At 39.8% G+C, this 20,562-nt stretch overlaps 1 protein-coding gene across 10 annotated transcripts in view; it reads right to left on the bottom strand.

The window, feature by feature from the left end:
• Nucleotides 1–20,562, bottom strand: part of UNC79 (unc-79 homolog, NALCN channel complex subunit) — a 108,797-nt gene that overhangs the window by 61,973 nt on the left and 26,262 nt on the right. For all 10 annotated transcript variants that reach the window (XM_058027421.1, XM_058027429.1, XM_058027422.1 and 7 more), the window contains 15 exons: nucleotides 19,455–19,681; nucleotides 17,989–18,160; nucleotides 15,427–15,657; nucleotides 12,669–12,859; nucleotides 11,707–11,830; nucleotides 10,287–10,427; nucleotides 8,741–8,962; nucleotides 7,881–8,108; nucleotides 6,360–6,501; nucleotides 5,888–5,967; nucleotides 5,655–5,803; nucleotides 4,452–4,609; nucleotides 3,938–4,119; nucleotides 2,484–2,685; nucleotides 707–886 (listed from right to left, as the gene is read on the bottom strand). In XM_058027421.1, the coding sequence (XP_057883404.1) occupies nucleotides 707–886; nucleotides 2,484–2,685; nucleotides 3,938–4,119; nucleotides 4,452–4,609; nucleotides 5,655–5,803; nucleotides 5,888–5,967; nucleotides 6,360–6,501; nucleotides 7,881–8,108; nucleotides 8,741–8,962; nucleotides 10,287–10,427; nucleotides 11,707–11,830; nucleotides 12,669–12,859; nucleotides 15,427–15,657; nucleotides 17,989–18,160; nucleotides 19,455–19,681 (2,629 nt within the window). The remainder of the gene's footprint in view (nucleotides 1–706; nucleotides 887–2,483; nucleotides 2,686–3,937; nucleotides 4,120–4,451; nucleotides 4,610–5,654; nucleotides 5,804–5,887; nucleotides 5,968–6,359; nucleotides 6,502–7,880; nucleotides 8,109–8,740; nucleotides 8,963–10,286; nucleotides 10,428–11,706; nucleotides 11,831–12,668; nucleotides 12,860–15,426; nucleotides 15,658–17,988; nucleotides 18,161–19,454; nucleotides 19,682–20,562) is intronic.

The raw sequence follows: 20,562 nt of genomic DNA, 5'->3' as shown, positions 1-20,562 counted from the left end.
ATATATATTGTAGTGTTGGAAAGAAAATTACCTTTTAAGTTAATTGTTCACTAGCAACCAGGTTTGAAAGTTTTATCAGTTCCTATTACATGGGTAAGAGCAATGTGAGAGGTTCAATTTAAACATAAAGAATAATCTGTGTTTGCAAAATTCTCTAAATGAGAACAGACAAGCTTCATTTCTGCTAGGAAAGGTATCTGCATGGCAGTCCAGACAATCCCATGGTTTTCCAGCACTAAGTCCTCCTGTAGAAGCCATCAGGAAAGACATGTTGCACGGACATTGTTTCCTTACCAACAGAATGCTGAATATATTCAAAAATGCATTTGAGCCATTAACAGCTGTTTTTAAGACATCTAGCATATGCTGCATGCACTGATTAATAATTATAATTAATAAATATATTAGTAATAGAGGATTTTTTCAGTAAAATCTGTATCTATTTAAGACAAATCTACTGCATATTAGCTACAAATAAAAATAAAGATCTAGAAAAGACAAACTAGTTTTGGAGCATTTTATTCTGGCCTTTTAAACAGACACATCTAGACACAATTTGTCTAAGTTCTTTGTCAAATGCCCTAACTTGTCATTATCAGAAACCAACTGGATAAATATTGACAACTCCAATGTGTACCCATCGACGGGATACGATCCATGGGGAGAAGATAGAGGTGTGTCACACAAACATAAACAGGTACTCAACGAATTTTGGTGGTTAGGGTTTCGGGAAGGGAGAGCGCTCTCTTGGACTCGGCGGGTCCCTTGACGCTGTCCCGCAGGGAGCGCACGCTCTTCTGGCGGTTACGCGCGAAACGAGCCCTCTTGATCTTCCACATTGCCGCATCACTGAGGTTGGCCACGTTTGTCCTGACAGCAGTGATAGCTTTGCAAATGCAATGGACCAAGTTAGGATTCATTCCACACCATGGGGAGGGGTCCTACTGCTGCCAAGTGCCAAATGCAACTGGGCCCCGGGTCCCACTTCAGCCAAGAAAGTTTCAAATGGGCCCACGGGGTCCATTTGCAAGGTACTCATGTGCATGCCCTCATTCTGAAAACCATACAACCCCAAGAGGCATAACTGTGTTAAAACATTATGCTGGTCAAAAACAGATTCTTGAAGCCAAAAACTGAATTTCAGGCTAAAAGAATATGAGGTGCCCCCTATTTAAAACAGCAGAAATCTCACAAGTATGGATCACATTTGGTGTACTCAAACCTAACCATGGCCTCTAGTTTTGCCTTACTAACCTCCTGTTCTGCCTGCACCTACCATCCTGATTTTGAATTCAAAATTCTGTGAGTGTAGATTATGGAGTTACAGTGGTGTTATCAGCAGTATCACTGCATGTCTTAATGGGATCACCAATACTTTTTCACACTCATATCTACAGTGCACTGGAACCCTTTGAGTTTAATCATCTGAGTGACTGAAGTCAGTGAGCCCATCCTTTGCATCACCCATGTCTTTGAAATGGCAAAGAAAAAGGTTCAAAAGAAATCTAATCATTTTCTTGTGCTTATTTTAAATCACTCAAAAATATTCCTATTTAAAGATATTGCCCTACATTTGCAGCCAGAGGTGTTAGAAACTAGTGGCAAGACACCCTCCTCAGGCCACCCCAGCAGTTCCCAGCATTGGATCAAGCTACTCACATATGGAGAAGAATATACCTTTGCAGTTCCACCCTGTCCTATGGAGCAGTCACAGCACCTAGACTTTTTTAGGTACCGGGCTCCATGCAAATGTAGAAGGAAGCATTAGGCTGCTGAGGGAACATGCACTGTTCAAACAGCTGCTCCCATCTCCTCCAGGAAATGGAAATAGATCTGACTCATAGGCCACCACTTGGGTTAGGAAGTTTTCAATTATTCAGCATTCTAAAAATTTATACATGAATTAATTTTTAGTGCCTCTCTAGTGAAAGGAAGATTTGGTTTCTCATTTAGAAATCAAGTACGAACAGGACAAACATTTAAAAACATTTGTCACTGCAAAAATAGTTAACTGAGCACTGGCTCTGGGAGTCCATGTATCTCCTATAAGCACTGTGCCACACACATTGGGGCTTTTCAGAGGGTCAAACAGCTCCTAGGGCTGACTTTGTACAGACCACCACAGGACAGGACTGGGCATGATCTGGAACTTGAAGAACAGCAACTGTGACAGCATTAGAACTTCTACAATAGAACAAGTGGGTTAGTGTGGGTTGCAGGTGATCATAGAATCAGACCACAATTCAACCAAGGCTGGTAATCACATCCTAATGAGCAAAACACAACACCCAAAAGTGCAACAGCCTAATCTGTATTCAGGAAGTAAAAAATGCTAACTTCAATTTATTTTATTTTGGCCTCAAAGATTACTTAATTTCGGAGAATTTATATACATGAGACCTGCAACTCTGTCAGACTCTTGCAAGCAGCTAAAATTCCAAAAGCTGGTAAAAAGCAATCAGATTCATTTGAAATATGCTTACTTGTTGGGAAAGGAAATTCTTTGTTGCAGTCCAGATGAAGCTGAGCCTCCAAACTCAGGGTCTCAAAGCGATTCACAAAGAACTCCCAGCTCAAAGCTGGGATATCTGCTTTTAGAAAATGAAGTAGCAAAAGCTTACTAAGAATTGTGGGCCTGTCCTTGACAACTGTGTCAAACTGGAAATCAAGGCAGAGGCAGAGACCCTATAGAGGGAAACAAAGAAAACAATATATAACTGAGATATGAGATCTCTTAAGGATTTTTTTAAATAAAGGGAGGTCAAAGCTCATAACTTCTCCTGTCGGTTAATACAGGATCAAGGTTTAGCTCCTTTTTTCTACCAAGTCCTTTAAATCAGAACTAATGCTACTGGTATCAGGGAGAGAGTAAGGTAAGTAAAGAGATAAATAAGCATCATATTTTGAATGTAGAATTTTCTAAGATTTTGAGTAATACAAAGGTACAGGCAAAGTTCTATCCTACTGCATATTTGGTACATAATATCAAAGTGCTTTGCTCACGCTCCTCATCTGAGAAAAATGTTACATTTATGTAACTGAATCAAGCCCTTAATTACAAAAAGAATGAATCACCAAGGTTAAACAGGGGAAGCAAGATTAGACTGTGAAGTGTATCAGAGGCACTTAGCCCGAAAATTCTTCTGTACAATATCTGCACTAGAATTTTGACTGGACTGTTGAGATTTATGTTTGATAAGAAAGCCCACATATTGAATATGAAAGTGCAGTATACTGGTCTCATTGAACCCAAGTTCAGTAATAGTGTCACTGAACTCAATTTCTCTGGAAATTATTTTGAAAAGGTACCAAATGGAATTAAACTAGCAAACATTAACAGCTTTTTGTAGGCAGTAACCCTGAGATGTTTAAAATACATATTCATTCTATTCTCCACAGAACTAGAACTGAATTGTTCTATGAGATTTATTTTTTTTATCTTGCTTTTCTCTCTTAGATTAAATCTCTGCTTAGATTTAATCATGAGAATCATGACTGGCAGGCTCTCTGACACTCATAATATTACATGTCTAAGTGAATCTTGAAAAGATCAAGATCAGGTTTGGTTTTTCTCAAATATATTTTCTCACTGTGAGCTCAACAGGATCTCATAAGACTTAGAAATTTATTTTTTTAAATTATTTTCAAATATTAAAAAAAAAGTTGTTTTCTACAACAGCAGTTCAAACACTATAATCCTCTGCAGCCATCAAAATATTTATGGTTCGACTTGATCTTAAGAATTCTTTTTTGCATGATTCCAAGTTGGGGTAGGGCAGTATCATTCCCCTTGGTTATTTTGTGCATATGCCAAGTACCAAGACCAGTAATGCTTGCCTAAAGAAGTATTACAGGGACTGAGATGTTGTACATGTGAACTCCAGGTGAAAAGGCAGCTTCCCACTGGAATGTATTTTTTCCCCTGTAGCACACTCACCTGTAAAGCTGGCCTCTTTATGGTGTCAAGTAATAGTCCAGCTCTTGTAGCCACTGCTGGGTTAACATCTTCCACAGCAGTCAGGAAACAGCAGAATGCATGAGCCAAAGAGTACTTCAGTAGGTGGTTTTTTGTCACAGAGTGAATGTCCAAAAATCTGCACAACACAGCCACTTTCTCAACTGTAGCAGTGAGACGAGAGGCATATTCATTTAGGCAATGCTTTATGTACTGATTAACACACAGATTAATACATAGAAATATGCACAGCTGAGAAAGTAACAAAGAAAACTAGCTAGAAAGAGCTATAATTTTGATTTTTATTATCCAAAATGTCTCATCTTCCCCTTTATTTTACTGCACACTGTTTTGTCATAGTTTAGCACCAAACTATCTCCAAAACTCTGCAAAGCAGCAAAAAGTTCTGCTATATGTCTCCTCAGTTACTGCAGAGAGAGCTCTACTTCTTCAGAGAAGAAACAAAGGGAAAATAAAGTACATTTCTCAGGCCTACCTGCTTCAAATCTCATCTTCCAGTCTTTACTGTTGAAATTGCTGTTTATGATTGTCCAGAAAATGTCAGCTCCATGAGGAAGTGAAAGGGCATGAAGAAGAAGTGGGACTGCCAGGGAAGAAAGCTGAGAAAATTCAGACTTCACAACTCCCCATAAGCTGGCAAGACAAAAAAGAGCAAGCCTGCTTATAAAGACACTCCCTTGATATCCTTTCTTATAAATGTAAAGAACTTTCCATGAAAATCTCTATGAGCCATGCTGGGCATTTATGTGAATACTACAGAGTGGATTGTAGTAAAAACAGAGTAGGAAAAAAGAGCTACTTGCAAATCTTCAACTACAGCATTTTTAATTGAAAATCTAGGTTCAAAATTCCTCACTTTGAAGTATTTCATTTTGAAAGAGTTTGCCTAGTTCAAGACAACTGCCATGGAGCACAGTCTATGCTATGAATTAGGAGTTTCAGCATGACCACATAAGCCACATGAACTATCTTGACACCAAAAATCATGTGCATCCACAAATAACTAAGAAGCTGGATATTCACAATTTGCTGCTATAGATTCAGGACAGATTCTCTAGGCTGCTAAAACCCTCAGTCTTGTGAGATGCTCAGTGAAATTGATACAGAGCAGCTGTTAAGCGCTGACAAACAGTATTTCAGAAGATGATACGCTGATGTTTACTCAGCTAGTTTTCTTCAGAGTCCTTTTCTCCAAAGAGAATCTTAAAAGGCACAGATTACAATCCAATTCACTCTAAGTGAACAAACTTCCTGTCCCTCACAAAAAATAAGGTGAAATACTATTGTTGTCTCAGCTTTAATGCTAAGGCCCTATAAACTGTGTGCCTGCCTTCACAACATCCTTTATTTTTTTTTTGTAGAGTATAGGAAGACTATATATATATGTATACTGATATACACATCAGTCTCAGGTAATGGTATTATTGAATATGAGAGAGACTGACTCATTGCAAAAGAGGTGGTTCACAATAGAGTAGCCATGATGGACACTGCAGGGTTACCCTGACTTCATTTACATCTTAATTAGCCTGTGCAATAACTTTCTTAATCTTTCCACAATTCCTCTACCACTCTTGTTAATTTCCCATAGTAAACTTGCAAATTCTTCAACACTAACAAAAATGTATACCTGGAGAACCAATGAAGTGTGAAGACAAAATGTGCAATAATAACCCACCTTGAAATCAACATGTGATCTTGAATATAGGCAAGAAATTGTGGATGGTCTTTTCTTGCTATATACAGGCATTCCCCATGAAGACACAGGATCTTCAGACAATTCAGCATGTTAAAAAGAATGTCTGGTTCTTCAAACCTTGACATTTCCTGTGTAAACAGATGTTTCTCTCTCAACACAATGACATCACTTCACCAACAATACAAACTAAACTAACAAGCAATCAATGTTACCTGCAATATCGTGTATATGAGCTTCAAGGTAACTGGAAGCTGCTGATAACAAAACTTCCTTTCTGTGTCATTCTTTATTGCTGTTAAAAATGTAAGATACAGACAATATTAAAATTCTTTTATCTATGAATTCAAAATTAAACTAAAGGATGTAAAGGTGATGAGAGATAAATTAGTTCTAGGCACATTAACCCTACAGTCAGCAAAGTTTGCATAACATGGAATGTGGCATCTAATGTTTTGGCTACTTTATATGTTCAAAAAGCCTAGACTTCTTTTAACACTTTTGGGAGACAGTCACACTTGCTATCAACTTTTTTACAGCCTATCCAATTAATATGTTGAAAGAATTAAATGCATGATAAAAAAAGTGACTGTGCACTGTTGGATTTAAAAGACTGCTTGCATTGTATATGAGTATAAGCATTTCTTTTAAAGCCTTAGTGCAATAACCTTTTCAGCCTCTACCTACCGGCATTTTCTGTGGTCTCTGTGTGATTTCCTGGGTTTTCTCCATGCTTTGGTGCTGATTTGTCTTCCTCTTCTCCTTCAGTTCCTATAATAAACTCAGGTCTAGTATACAGAAGACTATCCTCGAGGTTATCTGTGGGCTCCTTTAAGAATATAATAAGTTAAATTCATTTCTTGATGTTACCTACATACATGAGGCCATATCCTGCTGACTAAGCTACATTTGGTGTGACAAACTGAGCTCAAATGAGACATTCTTTGTTTAGTTCCTTGTATATTTATGCACTCAAATCACCTGCATATCTAAAATTTTGCATCAGCAAATGTATACTGACAAAAAAGTGTGTTTCTGACATTGATTTAACAGAAACTGTATATCCATATTGGAGCTGAGGTGGATTCAATCTAGGGCCAATACTTCACCAAGTTTGTCATCCTTGCCTGAAAGGAGTAACAGACAGGAGCAGGGTGTTTCCTGCACTACTGTGGAGTTACAGGCTTAGGGGCAGGACCTACCTCAGCCACTTTTACACTGAAAACTGTAAACTCCAGGCTGTGTGGCAAGGAGCACAGGATTAAAGGCTCCCATTGTGATATTTATGTTGTAAATTTCAGGGTGAAGTCTGGAAGTGTCCCAGCACCCAAAAGACTGCACTGCTCACTAATTTGCTATTGAGATGAGAATCTGTACTGGAGGGGCATGAGATGATTTTTCTAGCATAAATACTATATTGACTACTATGTGCAAAATATCTACTTATCACATACACATGAAATGAAATTCTGAAAATTTGACACATAACAAGCCATCACTATTCCCTCCATGGAAGAAAAAAGCTAATAAAAATCTGCTACTAACACACTACAGCAAATGAGCATCAGAATAAATGGAATGATGCCTTCTTCTCAACTACCAGATGGAACAGTTACATGTAATAGATAACCAGCTTAAAATAAATTCATCAGACCACCACCACCACACGAAATTTTCCAATTCTTCTGCAAAGCTACAGAGAACTTTAATGATAACTAGTGACTAGAGAGTACATATCTGGGTCTGATAAAGTTGGATACTCAACCTGAAGTAAAATCATTTTTCATACAGTGTTCAGGATTTCAAACAGTCAAGCTCCAGCTAAGGCTTGCTCACTTGACAGCTGCTTCACTCAAAATCATTAATCATTTCAAAGTATCCACCCCTTGCTTTTAACAAAAGGTAAGTATTAACACTTTACATTTTATTTGAGACAAAGTAGGATTGGAGTGATGCATGTCCAAAGTGAAATAGCACTTCAGTGTTCATGGGGAAAGAGTTCATGGTGGATGAATATTGCCATCTTCCCTGGGTTCTTTGAATCAGTTCAAACTCAGGAAATTTTACAGTTCAATGGCATTTTGCTTTAACCTCCCAAATCCTTCATGCCAAAAGCCAGTGTAGCTTTGCTTCCTGAGCACAATGGAATGAGAATAGTGAAGGAGTTGCAGCACACCAATAATACAGATTCTTTCCTGTTCTACTTACCACAAGCCTGATTTCTTCCTTTGGAGCAAGCTGCTCCAGCAGCTCAAAACCCAGCTGGTAACACAGAATGCTGGACTGGCACAGACCACATTCAACTGATTTTTCATCTTTCTGACAGGTGTGAGAACCACCCCAGGGTGCCTGAAACACATTGTTTATGATGGATATTATATCTTTTGAGATGCTGTTCTCTAAGCCCAAAGTGACACCATCATCCTGGAGTTCCATCTGAAAGAAAGTGAAAAGAGTAAGGATTTATTATTAATTTAAAAGGCAGAGTATAAACCATCTGCCTCTTCCTACATTTCTGCTAGTTTTATATTACAGTACTGGGAAGAATCTGAGATAAACTTTAACTCAGAATTTTAAATTGCCATTGGCGTTAAGGCCCAAGCTCAAAAAGCTAGAGTAAATAGACAATTTCAAGAATAGAATCTATTAATTTTACCTGGAGACTGTAATCCAAAACAAGTGTCTTTGAATTCACAATGTAGAAACTTAGCTATCCAAAAATTGATAATCTAAGCTTATCAACAAATCTCTGCCTCTAGTCCGTAAAAATAAACAAAGCTCCAAGGAGAAGTTCCTTTCACTAGTGTCAGGTTAATATCTAATCTGAATGTGGAGCTATCTAACTTCTTTGAACATTAACCTATAATTTCTATAGAGATAAAGACAGATGACAGCTGTACTGGGATTTAAATGCCTTACACTTCATGCCAGGCCCTTAGCAGAAAGAGAATCAATACAGGATCAAAAGAATCAATGCCAGGCCCTAAGGAGAATGAATAAAGGAGAGCCAAAAGTGACTACAGAACTTCAGCGCTCCTTCCACGTGGATGTTTTTCTTCTGCAAGTACCTGCTTCAGGATTAGATCAAACATCAGAATGAAGCAATTAAGATTCATTTCCTCATCTTCACACTCAAAATCAATTGTTTTTCCACTAGGATGTCCAAAATTCTTGAAAGGGCTCTGAAAAGGACTACGTATTGGGCTCCGAAATGGGCTCTGGAAGGGGCTTGGGAAAGGACTCAGCATGTTGTGCTGAACTCTGCGCCCAGGGTCAGAAGCAACGCTCACCTGAAAACATAAAAAAATCAACATGTCCAAATGACTGTTAGACACTTAAGCAATCTCATTCTATAAGAAATGCCAAAAATAGCAAGAACTCTGACAGCCCTGCCACTCCCTTGTGTAGCTTTTTTTGCAAAATATACAGGTGTCCCTTATTAACACCACTGAGCAATAAGATACAGTGGAAGTACAGGATTCTTATCTGCCCATATTCTGCCCAGATGATACATTCTGCCCAGATGATACATTCTCTCAAGCTAAGTGGCTGACATCCATTATGTTATTCCTCTAAGGAGAATTTCAACATCCAAAGCCAAACTGAAAATTGGTGCAGGCAGTAAAACAGCCATCAGGGTACAATGATCTGCTCCATAATCCATGGACACTGACTTTAGCAGGAGGCTAACACAGGAGCCCACCCCAAGAGAACTTTGTTAACTTAGACTGTACCAAGGATACAGCTAGCTGGAAATGAGCTAGACACAATGGCAGTAAGTTGTGTATGTCTGCACTGATTTATGCCCACACCACAGCTAAAACACCCTGAGAACTTCTAGGCATTGCAGGGAGATACACACCTTGATGACACACCAGGTCAAATTTCACACCAGCTATGGTCTGAAAGACCAGACAGAAAGTTTAATCATTTTTTCTGCTTAGTTTAGAAGTGATCATGGGCTAGCTGTGGCAGTGCTCTCTGCAGAGCTGTATCAGAAGACTGGCAGACTACACATAAGGAGTCATCAACTGCCTAGATGCTCTAGTTCCTTAAATGTAAGGAATCAGATCTTTCAAGCAACCTTGTTCCTGGTGTCCTTGAAGCACTTCATCCAAACTACTGAGAAGTTAAGTCACATCAGACCAAGTATGTGTAGTACCTATGTATTTGTACATATTCTCTTCCAGACCATAAGCCTTTGACAGACAACTTTAGATCACATTCTGCATCTCTTGTGTTTGGTACAAAAAATGCAGGGAATGAGAAATAAATTTTTCTCTCTCACTCTTTCAAAACATACCTGGGCCCACCAAATTCATACCAGAATACAGAAGGTCATTCTGGATGACCAGTTGTCCATAACAGTTTGTTCCTGATGCAAAGAATCAAACAGCTTGAAAAATATCCTGAGTTCCTACCTGTGTTACCATTACTCTTTTATATGACAGAGCAATATTAACTTAAGTCATGCCAATTTTCTTTGATTTTCAAAATGTATTCTGTTTTCAATCAAATGCTGCCATATTGAAAGATGTTTTTTAATTCTTCACGTGGACTCTATCAGGAAGATTGTTATAAGCAAAAAAAATAACCAGGATAAATAACAGTTACCCTCCGAGCTGCAAGATTTCCTGCCAGTTCACTGACTCTTGATTTTCTTTGATTTGCTAATTCTTTTACAGAATTAACTCCATCAGAAAACATGCTGATTAGTAACTGAAGAGGAACCACAATGTCCAGTTCAGACAACACCTAAGGAAAGACAATAAATAAGAAAGCACGAGTTTCAAGTTGGATCACAAACACCAGCTACTTTATATGCATTTTTGTAACATGATCCTCAGCTCAGCAAGTTCTCTGCATTTAATTTTGGTATTCAATGAGGTGAGGTGCAAGCTTAGATTTCTGTTATAATCAGGGCAAAATAAAACAGGCACTTTCAAAATATTTGTTGGCATCCACTTGGTGCACCTTGAGAGCAGTTTCATGCACAAACACACAGGGATGTGCAGTAATTCCACAAAAATATTTTTGTAAAGCAGAAATATTACCAATACTTGAACTAATAACTATTTTTAAATTATTCCTTAAAACTGAATTGTTTATTTTATTCTAAGAATTTGTTCAGAATGGTAGCCTATAGCTGTCAACATAGTGACAGAATTGTTAATTGCACATCACTTGGAGAACATTCCCAATCTATTATTCCTCTGTTACTCAGATAAATATAAACTCATTTGCACTTGTCATTAAGTGTTATTAATTCAAGAAAAATCTAAAAAAAATCATGCTTTACTTGAAAACTCTGTAGACCTAAAAACTTAAAATTACAGTCAGGTAAATTGGTCTTTGTAGAGGTTTAATTAAAATAACCCTCAGCAGGAAAGAAACAATAATGAAAAGTACAGGTATTATTTTGAGGTGCTGTGGAAAATTTTGTACCCTTTTTGAATTCATTGCCCTCATCTGACATGATTATCCCTGTAGCTCCCTGTAACATTGGGTGAATGCCAGTTTTGTGGGCAAATATAGCACAAAAAAGGCGAGAGCAGCAGAAAACTTGGTGGGTACAGAGCTAGTCTAATCCAGCTCTTCAAATGCAGAAACAACTACAGCTGTTTCTGGAGTCTGGAATTAATTTTAGAATCTACAGACCAATTTCTGTGGAGACTAAAAAGTAATGCTGTAAAAAAGTCAGCCAGCTGAATGGCTCTAAAGACTCAACTGACAACAAAGTTTTTCTTTAAAAAAGGCTAAAGAAATTTCCAGGCTTCCATTTTTAAAGAATCACAAAATCATTTAGGTCACAAAAGACCCCCAAGATTACTGAGTGCAACCTTTGACTGCTTCCCACCTTGTCAGCTAGGTTATTGCTCATGATGGGTTGGCAACACTCAGGGTCTGTCTACTAACCATCCTTATATTGTGGAGCTAAGCAAAGGGCAGAAAGGGTGCATCAACTTCAGAAAAGCAGATTCTTTTTCAAAATTATAAGCTGTTTCAGCATGACTTGTCAAGCAAGGACACTTACATGCAGCCAGAGCAAAGCCTGCTCTTGCACAGAAGATGGATACCCTGTGAATCGACAGCTAATAAACCCAAACATCTCCTCCAAGGAGAAAGGGAGAGGACAGAGCTCAGTGTCAAACATTTTGCTGAAAAATAGAACAAAAATGTAGCATCACTGAGTTAGCATGGCATACACTGTGTGAGATAGAAGAGAAAACTGGTAGGAAGCTAATCTTACTTGCAGCCTCACCCTCCACGGGAGCTGAGCTAGGCTGCTGATACCACCTGTCCTGACTATACAAGGCCATCTCTCAATTTGGTGATGCACCTTAAGAATTCATACCACATATGTCCAATTTCATTTGATAGCAATATCTTTTCCAACATCCAATGCAAAATTTGGAAAACTTCTCATCTCACTAGTCCATTATTCCATGTTTGCACTAAAAAAAGTTTACAGCAATACCTACAAACATTAACTTACAGTCAGTTTCAGAGCCCTGTCATCAGTTTAAAGGCAATGTGAAGTTTTACCATCAAAGTCATAAACCAGACATAAAATTATGATTCCACCACCGATCTTATTCTGGTGTTTCCTTTGCTCAAAGGGGAAGATATGAGCTAAACAAATACAGCTCTACTAATCCCCACCATTTCTCATCAACTGGAAAGGAGGAGAAAGATGGTCCTTCCAACATGCTTCAGGAAGGACCAGCTTTCTAAAAATTTGTAAAAATATGCATTGCTCACATCAAAGAAGAATCCATGTAGTTGGCTCTCGACTCAAAGATATGGGGGGCAATAAAAGAAAACTTTCCCAAACTTAAATCCTTTAAACATAAGATAAAAAACAAATCCAAAGCATTCACTCACTGCTGCCTATTGCACACACAGGCGTTTTAATTAGTTGCCACCATCTTACAATGCTAAAACCCTCAACAAACATATGCAAAACCAGAATGATTCCAACATATGCCTACATACCTCAGCACTTCCCGAAACTCTTTCAGTTGGTTATCAGGCACTTCTGTCCTTATAGCTTCCAGCCACTCTGGCATGATACACTCCCACACCGACTGGTTTATCACATTGTATGGAATCAAGCAAAGGATTCGGTTCAGCCCTTCTTTTAACTGGGTTACAGCACTACATGATTTGTCCCAGTATCCACCAACCTGTGGGTATTTCAAAAAATCATACTGATGAACTATTGTAAATGCAGGTCCACCAATGAGGGGAGAGAATGATGCATCTGACTCCATCTTATCAGAAGGCTAATTTATTACTTTATTATACTGTATTTTATTAAAGAATACTATACTATACTATAGAATACAGAAAAGATACTTACTGCATGTTAAAAAGATAATAATGAAAACTCATGACTTTTTCCAGAGTCCTGGCACAGCTTGGCCCTAATTAGCCAATGAGTCAAAACAACTCACACTGGAGTCCAATCAAACAATCACCTTGGGTAAACAATCTCCAAACACATTCCACATGAGCACAACACAGGAGAAGCACATGCGATAAGAATTGTTTTCTTTTTCTCTGAGGCCCCTCGCTGCCTTTCAGCTTCCCAGGAGAAAAACCCTGGGTGAAGAAATTTTTTTCAGAGAATGTGAATACCACAAAGAACAACATTTCTAGTCCCTGTAACTTGCTCATTATCACAAATTTGCTCAGTGTGTTGCAGCCAGAAAATTTTTGGAGGTGATCGTTAATAACTTCAAGGCAGAATTTTGAATTCAGCCATGGAGCTGCATTGTTTTTTCCTCTTTAATTTCACTGACAGTCCACAAAAGCCTTGTCCAAGACTTAAATGAAATTTGCTCACTTCCAGGGCATGATTCAGTGTATTATTATTTATAATTCTCAAAAAGGCACAGATGTATTTGGTCAAACTTGCAACATCAATTTTTTGCTCTGGGAAACTTGTTACAGTACTGGATCTTTATTCTGAAAATCTTGGTCTGTACAAGGTGTTCTTTCATGGGTGTTAGTTCAGGGTTTTTTGAACAAAGGTTCCCAGTGATAGAAGCAAAAAAATATGCTTCTAGTATATAAGTAATTGGCATACAGAGATTAATTATTCTAACTGACCTCAGCTCACATCTGCTGTTCCTGACTAATGGCTCTAGAGATGCCTGCTGTTTTGGCAGCAATTACTGGTAATCTCAGCCAGCAAACTATTTTTCCTTCATTCATCACAGCTAATTTCATGGCTATTTGTCTTCATGTTCTAGTGAAGTCTTGCAAATCTGGCAAGTTTTTGGTCCAGTCTTAAGTATTGCTGTAGGGGGTAAAAAAACTGAAAAGAAGGGCTGGATCCAAGGAAAAAAACTGCAAGAGATTACAGCATGAGCTTCAGTCCTTCTTTCACCCCTTGATCTCAAAGCCATGGTCTCTTTTGTTCAGTTTCTAACATTTGAAGCATCCATCCACCTCTCAGTGTGCCCCAGCTGACCTACTAGCATCCCAGCAGCAATGGTTACTGAGTAAAACATGTCCATGCTGGTCTGCACATGTACAGCAAAGCCCATACATTACATCAGGAAAAACCCACAATGTACAGTTCATGTCTGATGATGTAATACATCACATGAAGTCTTTATGGCTCTTCCAAGTCTAGCCACTTAATTTTATGAAACAAGCCCAACATGTCCTCTGGACATTTTGCATGAGAGTCTCAAAAAAAAAAAGTCTTACAAAAGCATGATTAAGTGGTGAGTTCTGCTTCATAACTAATGGACAGAAAGAATGACTCTTTTTAGAAGAGGCTGCACCAATGGTTGCACTTAGGCACCCTGGATAACCTTCCAGGTAAACCTCTCTCTCTCCATCAGCACCAAGGCAAACCATGTCAGACTGGGATCTTAATTGAGTCACTCAAATTAGGTCTCTGAAGTTAGCATCAGTGTTCCCAGAGTTCCCTTCAGTAACAACTGTGTGATTTCAAAAACCTTAATTCACAGCTGCAGAGATGAAGTATGCAAAGAACAAAGAAACATACTAAAGGATAGGCTTATATCTGGGAGTAGGCAAATGATACCTTTTAGCAAATACGTGTTTGGGTACTTCAGCAGCATAATGGAAATGTGCCACTATCAAAAACATACAGTATCTTTCAATATCTATAATATTCTCCCAAACTGCCTTGTAAAAATTGTAAAAAATGCCTACTTTCTAACAAAGTAAAACTAGAAATGCTGTGAAAAGGAAAAATGTGGTGGTGTTCACGGGGAACTTAGGATGAGGGAAGAGACAAGAATGTTCATGTTTCAGAAGGCTTGATTTATTATTTTATTATAAATATTATATTAAAACTAAAAGATTATAAGAAAGGATTTCATCAGAAGGCTAGCTAAGAATAGAAAAGGAATAATAACAAAGGCTTGTGACTGATTGAGACAGTCTGGACAGCTGGACTGTGACTGGCCATTAATTAGAAACAATCACATGAGACCAGTCAGAGATCCACCTGTTGCATTCCACAGCAGCAGATAATAATTTTTTAGATTTTGTTCCTGAGGCCTCTCAGGAACAAGCTTCTCAGAAGAAAAAATCCTAAGGAGAGGACTTTTCATAAAACATGTCTGTGATAGAAAAATTCCCAATTTCCAGTGCTCCCTCTACTACTGAGATTTCATTGTCTTGTCAGAGCTGGGAAAGAAAAGGTGATTTTACTCAAGACCTTAATCTCTGCAGCAAATAAGGGAGCCTTCAGATAAATCATTCCTACCCTGGCAAACTCCATTGGCTTGGGCAGGAGGCACATAACCATGACATCAAACCGGACATCACAAACAGTCTTCAGCCACTTGGTAACAAACTGGGGCTTCAGCTTCTCAACCAGGCTACCAACTTCATCATCCATCATGTAAGCTGTAGAGTGAAACCACTGGAACACCATGCTGACCAGCCTTGCCAAACTCTCTGTGGGTGTATTCTCACTGGGAGTGCAAAGGCTCACCTGGAAGAGAGAAACACAAACCAACTTTCATTTCTAGAATTAAAGGGGGAAATTTTTGATTTACTAGATTTTGCATGTTGTCAGAGTTATGAGGATGCAGATTACATATGAGACAAATGAAATAATCGGTTTTAAGTAGAGGTAGGTACAGGACAATTGACAAAACATTTCCTAACCAGAAAATAACAATAAAATGGGGAAAAAAAACAGGCACTGAGTTTTTTGTTTACTTTCAACACTGAAAAAAATCAGTATAGAGTGCTTTGACAAACCTTTTGGTTTGAACTTCAAAATTACTTTTAATTTCAGAAGGTATTGTAAATCTAGTAAAATATATGCAATACATACACACACACATATAAGATGTACCAGATAAAAAGACAAGTCAAATCAAGAACTTCAAAAATTCTGAAAGAAAATGCCTACCTAATGTAATAAGTGATCTTTACTTTGCAAAAGATTCCAATCTTGAATTTTTGTCTTCATTTGGGGCATGAATATGAGTTCTAAGTCCTCAGAAAATCCCACATAATGATTAACATTTGTCACCCCTTCTCTGAACTATCTAAAATGATACCTGGACTGCAAAGCTGTAACAAATCTGAGACCAAGTTTCTACCCCAGGTCACAGGCCAGCACACTGCTAAGCCATTAATTACCTGATGTTTGAGCTCTTGGCACCCTCTGGGTACAGGAGACAAAGTTTCAAATCAGGTTGCTGCACTGAATGCAAAGAATGGACGACAGGAGAATTGAGAAGCTCCTTTAGCCACCAAACAGCTCATTGTCATTTCCTAGTGAAACCTGCACCCTCAGCACTTGGCAACCTGAAACTGGTGACCACTGCCTGGCAGCACGTGAACAACAGAGCAATGTTTGTGTCATATCTGGAGAAAAAACTGACAGATCTCCTTCCCAGAGAAACCAGAACCCATTGGTTTTTCCTCCATGATTTTTCTTGAGCTGAGGCAGCTATCAACCTTCTTGTCAATTCAAAGTAAAGTCTTCTACTTTATTGCAGGTTGAAGCTCAGGTGTTTTCTTCCTTGAGCTTGGCTCAGCTGAGCATTAACTCAAAGGCAGTATTAGCTGGCAGCCTTTTTAAAAGGAACTCTTGACCCCTTATCCAGTTTCTCCATGAAAGATAGTCATTTTATGGAGGAAAACAGCAACCTAAGATTTCTCACAACCTGTGAGGTCATCTCTGTCAATACCCACTACAGAGACCAAGAGATTTTAGAGGAATAGAATGGAGACAGTGAGTTCTTCCTCCCTACCACACAAAGATACACTTTGAATGTCAGGGATGAGGCATGTACAGTGAAACATGACCTGCTCTGTTTGCACTTAATTCTACTTCTGGAAATATAGACCTTTAGTCTTTATAAAACATTATTTAATACAGAATAAATGTACATGGCACAATAAAAAAAAAAAAAAGAGATGTCTTTACTTCTAAAACAACGTTAAAGATATCAGCAGAATATAAAGTTTATTCATGTAGTTCCTTGAAACTGCAGAGCAGCTCTTTTGGCACTATGGAACTCCACATCTACCACCCTGCCATCCAGAGATCCTACCTCTGTTTAGACAATGGATGAGGGTCCTGCTATTTGCTCACCTGTCACTGGGTGACTGAAGAGAGAGCCTGAGAGGAAAGGTGCCTTGGAAAGAGCCTGAGGAAAAGAATTCTCCTTAAGGAGAACTGCAGAATGCAGTTTCTGAGGATCTGTGAGGCTGCAGCCTGGCCTGCTCATGACCTAGCCAGGAGCTATCCTGCTGTTTTGGAATAATCTCTGGTAGCTGCTGTAGGGGTAGAACACAGGGCTTCATTCTGTCATTCACATCAGGTGAATGGAGTAGACTGACTGACACAACTTGATCAAGCGGACTGCAGGAAGGAACAACATCCCACTAAGAATCCTCCTTCTCTCTTACCTATTCAGAGGTAAGAGAGAAAGCTCTGTTTCCAGAAAGTGATGTTGAAAACTGGAAGGAGAAAAATGAATTTCTAGGGGACTGCCTTTTAAAAATCAAAAAAGGCCGCTCACCAGGGGGCACTTGTGAACAGAAGAAAACAGAACTCAATTAAAAAACAGAGTGAATAATTCTGTTATATACTTTCTAGCAGACTCAGAGACAGTCAGCAGCTCCACCCAAACTAGTTATGAAATCTCCAAGTCTGACAGCTTCACAGGAAAAATTCTTGCTTACAATTCAGAGTATGTCTCCAATTAAAGCCAAGAAGTGTGGGAAAAAATAGAGGCAAAACAGACTTCAGAAAGTAAAGGGGAGGCAACCACGAACAGAGAAGAAAGCAAGAATTTCTTACCAAGAACCATATTCCAAACTGGCTCAGGAGGCGTTGGTCATGCTTGTCATCATCTTTATTATCAAAGTCTGTGTTGTCCAGGGAGTGATGGGAAGAGGAGAGGCCCATCTGCCTCCTTCGGTTGAGTTCATGCTCCCTCTGCTCTGCATGAAACTCTGCTTCTTTCAGCAAGCTGTAAAACAAACCTGTGGTCAGTGAATGCACCTTTCCTGCAGTGGACACAGGTATCTAACCAAGAGTAACTAGATGTTAAACCATATCATGTCATCACTTTCCTGAAACAAAGTAACATCAAATTCTAGGATTCCAGGCTGCCTTCCTCATCAGGACAACACTCACAGAATCACAGAATAACGAGGTTGGAAGAGTCCTCTAAGATCATCGAGTCCAACCTATGCCTAACACCTCAACTAGTCTATAGCATCAAGTGCCATGTCTGGTCTTTTTCTAAACACATCCAGAAATGGTGATTCTACCACCTCCCTGGGAAGAGCATTCCAGTACTTTATTATTCTTTTAGTGAAAAATTTTTTCCTAATATCCAACCTATATCTTCCCTGATGTAGCTTGAGACTGTGTCCTCCTGTTCTGTCAGTTGCTGCCTGGTGGAAGAGACCAACTCTCACCTGCCTACAACCTCCCTTCAGGAAGTCGTAGAGAGCAATAAGTTCATCTCTAAGCCTCCTCTTCTCCAGGCTAAACAACCCCAACTCCTTCAAACATTTCTTGTAGGACTTGTGCTCCAAGCCCCACACCAGCCTTGTTGCCTCCCTCTGGACGCGCTCGAGCATCTCAATGTCCTTCCCAAACTGAGGGGCCCAGAACTGGACACAGCACTCAAGGTGTGGCCTCAGGGGAAGAATGACCTCCCTGCTCCTGCTGGCCACACAATTCCTGACACAGGCCAGGATGCCATTGGCCTTCTTGGCCACCAAGGCACACTGCTGGCTCATATTCAACATGTCTGCTCCCCAATTATCCCAGTGAAACTAAAATCCACCTGTGCACAAGATCTGCAGGCAATATGGACACCAAGGCCTGATCCTGTCTCATGTACCCACAAGCTCACATTACCTGATGACAGCCTCCACAGTGCACACAAGCTCCCCTGCAATATGGACACCAAGGCCTGATCCTGCCTCAAATACCCATGGCTCACAGTACCTGATGAGAACCTCCACAGTGCACACGAGCTCCTCTGCAATATGGACACCAAGGCCTGGTCCTGCTCACATACATTACCTGATGACAGCCTCCACGGTGCACACAAGCTGCAATATGGACACCCAGGCCTGGTCCTGCTCACACACATTACCTGATGACAGCCTCCACGGTGCACACGAGCTCCTCTGCAATATGGACACGCAGGCCTGGTCCTGCTCACACACATTACCTGATGACAGCCTCCACGGTGCACACAAGCTGCAATATGGACACCCAGGCCTGGTCCTGCTCACACACGTTACCTGATGACAGCCTCCACGGTGCACACGAGCTCCTCGGCGCCGCACTCGCGGGTGTTGATGGGGGGCGGCGAGGTCTGGTACAGGTGGGTCTCGGCGGCCGCCCCCAGCTCGCTGTGGTGGTTGGAGTGGCACCTCTTGCAGTAGCGCACGGGCCGGTTGCCGTGGCGGCCGCAGCAGCCCGCCGAGAAGCACGTGACAACCGCTCTTCTGACGTGGGAGCTGCAGTTCTGGGAAATAACAAAGGGCTTGTCAGGCCACAGGTTATCGGGAAAAGGAACCGAAAACAGGGATGAGAGCCAGCACCAGGGAGCTGGCTCAAGTGCTGGCAATTTCCAAAATCACTCTGTCTAAGCACAACTGTGTGCACCCTCCTGATGCCAAACATCACTGACCTTCCAGAAAGACAAGCTCAGGACTAAATGCTGAGCCTGGACTTAAATGTCACAGTTGCTCCTCTTCTGAAACACCAAAGTGACATTTAAATGATCAACCTCAACCTCCTGACTCGGAGCAACCTCTAAATTTTACAGTAGTTCTTTTAACACCTGTTTATGCTTCAGAAGGTCTTTTTAAGTTACAGGTAGCAACAGGTAGATCCTTAGGAGTGCAAAAAAATGGTGCCACCATGCCACAGTTTATGCTATGTAAGGATCTGCCTTATCACAGGAAACCGTACAAGCCTTTGAAATAAGCACCTGAAATTTCTGCCACCTAGTAATCCAGCCCAACAGAGAAGTTTTCTTTGCCACATGAGAACTGGAATATGTTGTACACTGTATCCTTTGCTATAAAAGCCTTATCAAAACACATTTGCCAATATGTACCGCAAGCAGATTCTTTTTGTCAGCAACCTTTTCAGAGCCAAGCACTAAAGATTTTCAGTCCACATATTTTTAAAAATACACACTTTACAGTTTGATTTTTGCCCAATTTAGGATCAATCCAAGACTTCAAGGACATGAGAAGATATATAAACTCTTAAATTTAAAATTCATCTCTTGTTCTATCCTCTTCATAAAGCAGAATTATAGAACACAAACAGAGCTCAACTGCATAATTGGATTGCTTTACTAATTGCCACTTAAACTAAAACCTACAACTCAAATCA

Source organism: Melospiza georgiana, chromosome 6 (genome assembly GCF_028018845.1).
Source record: "Melospiza georgiana isolate bMelGeo1 chromosome 6, bMelGeo1.pri, whole genome shotgun sequence".
Lineage (NCBI taxonomy): Eukaryota > Metazoa > Chordata > Aves > Passeriformes > Passerellidae > Melospiza > Melospiza georgiana.
The sequence above is the reverse complement of the archived record's forward strand: the minus strand, read 5'-3'. Positions and strand labels throughout refer to the sequence as shown.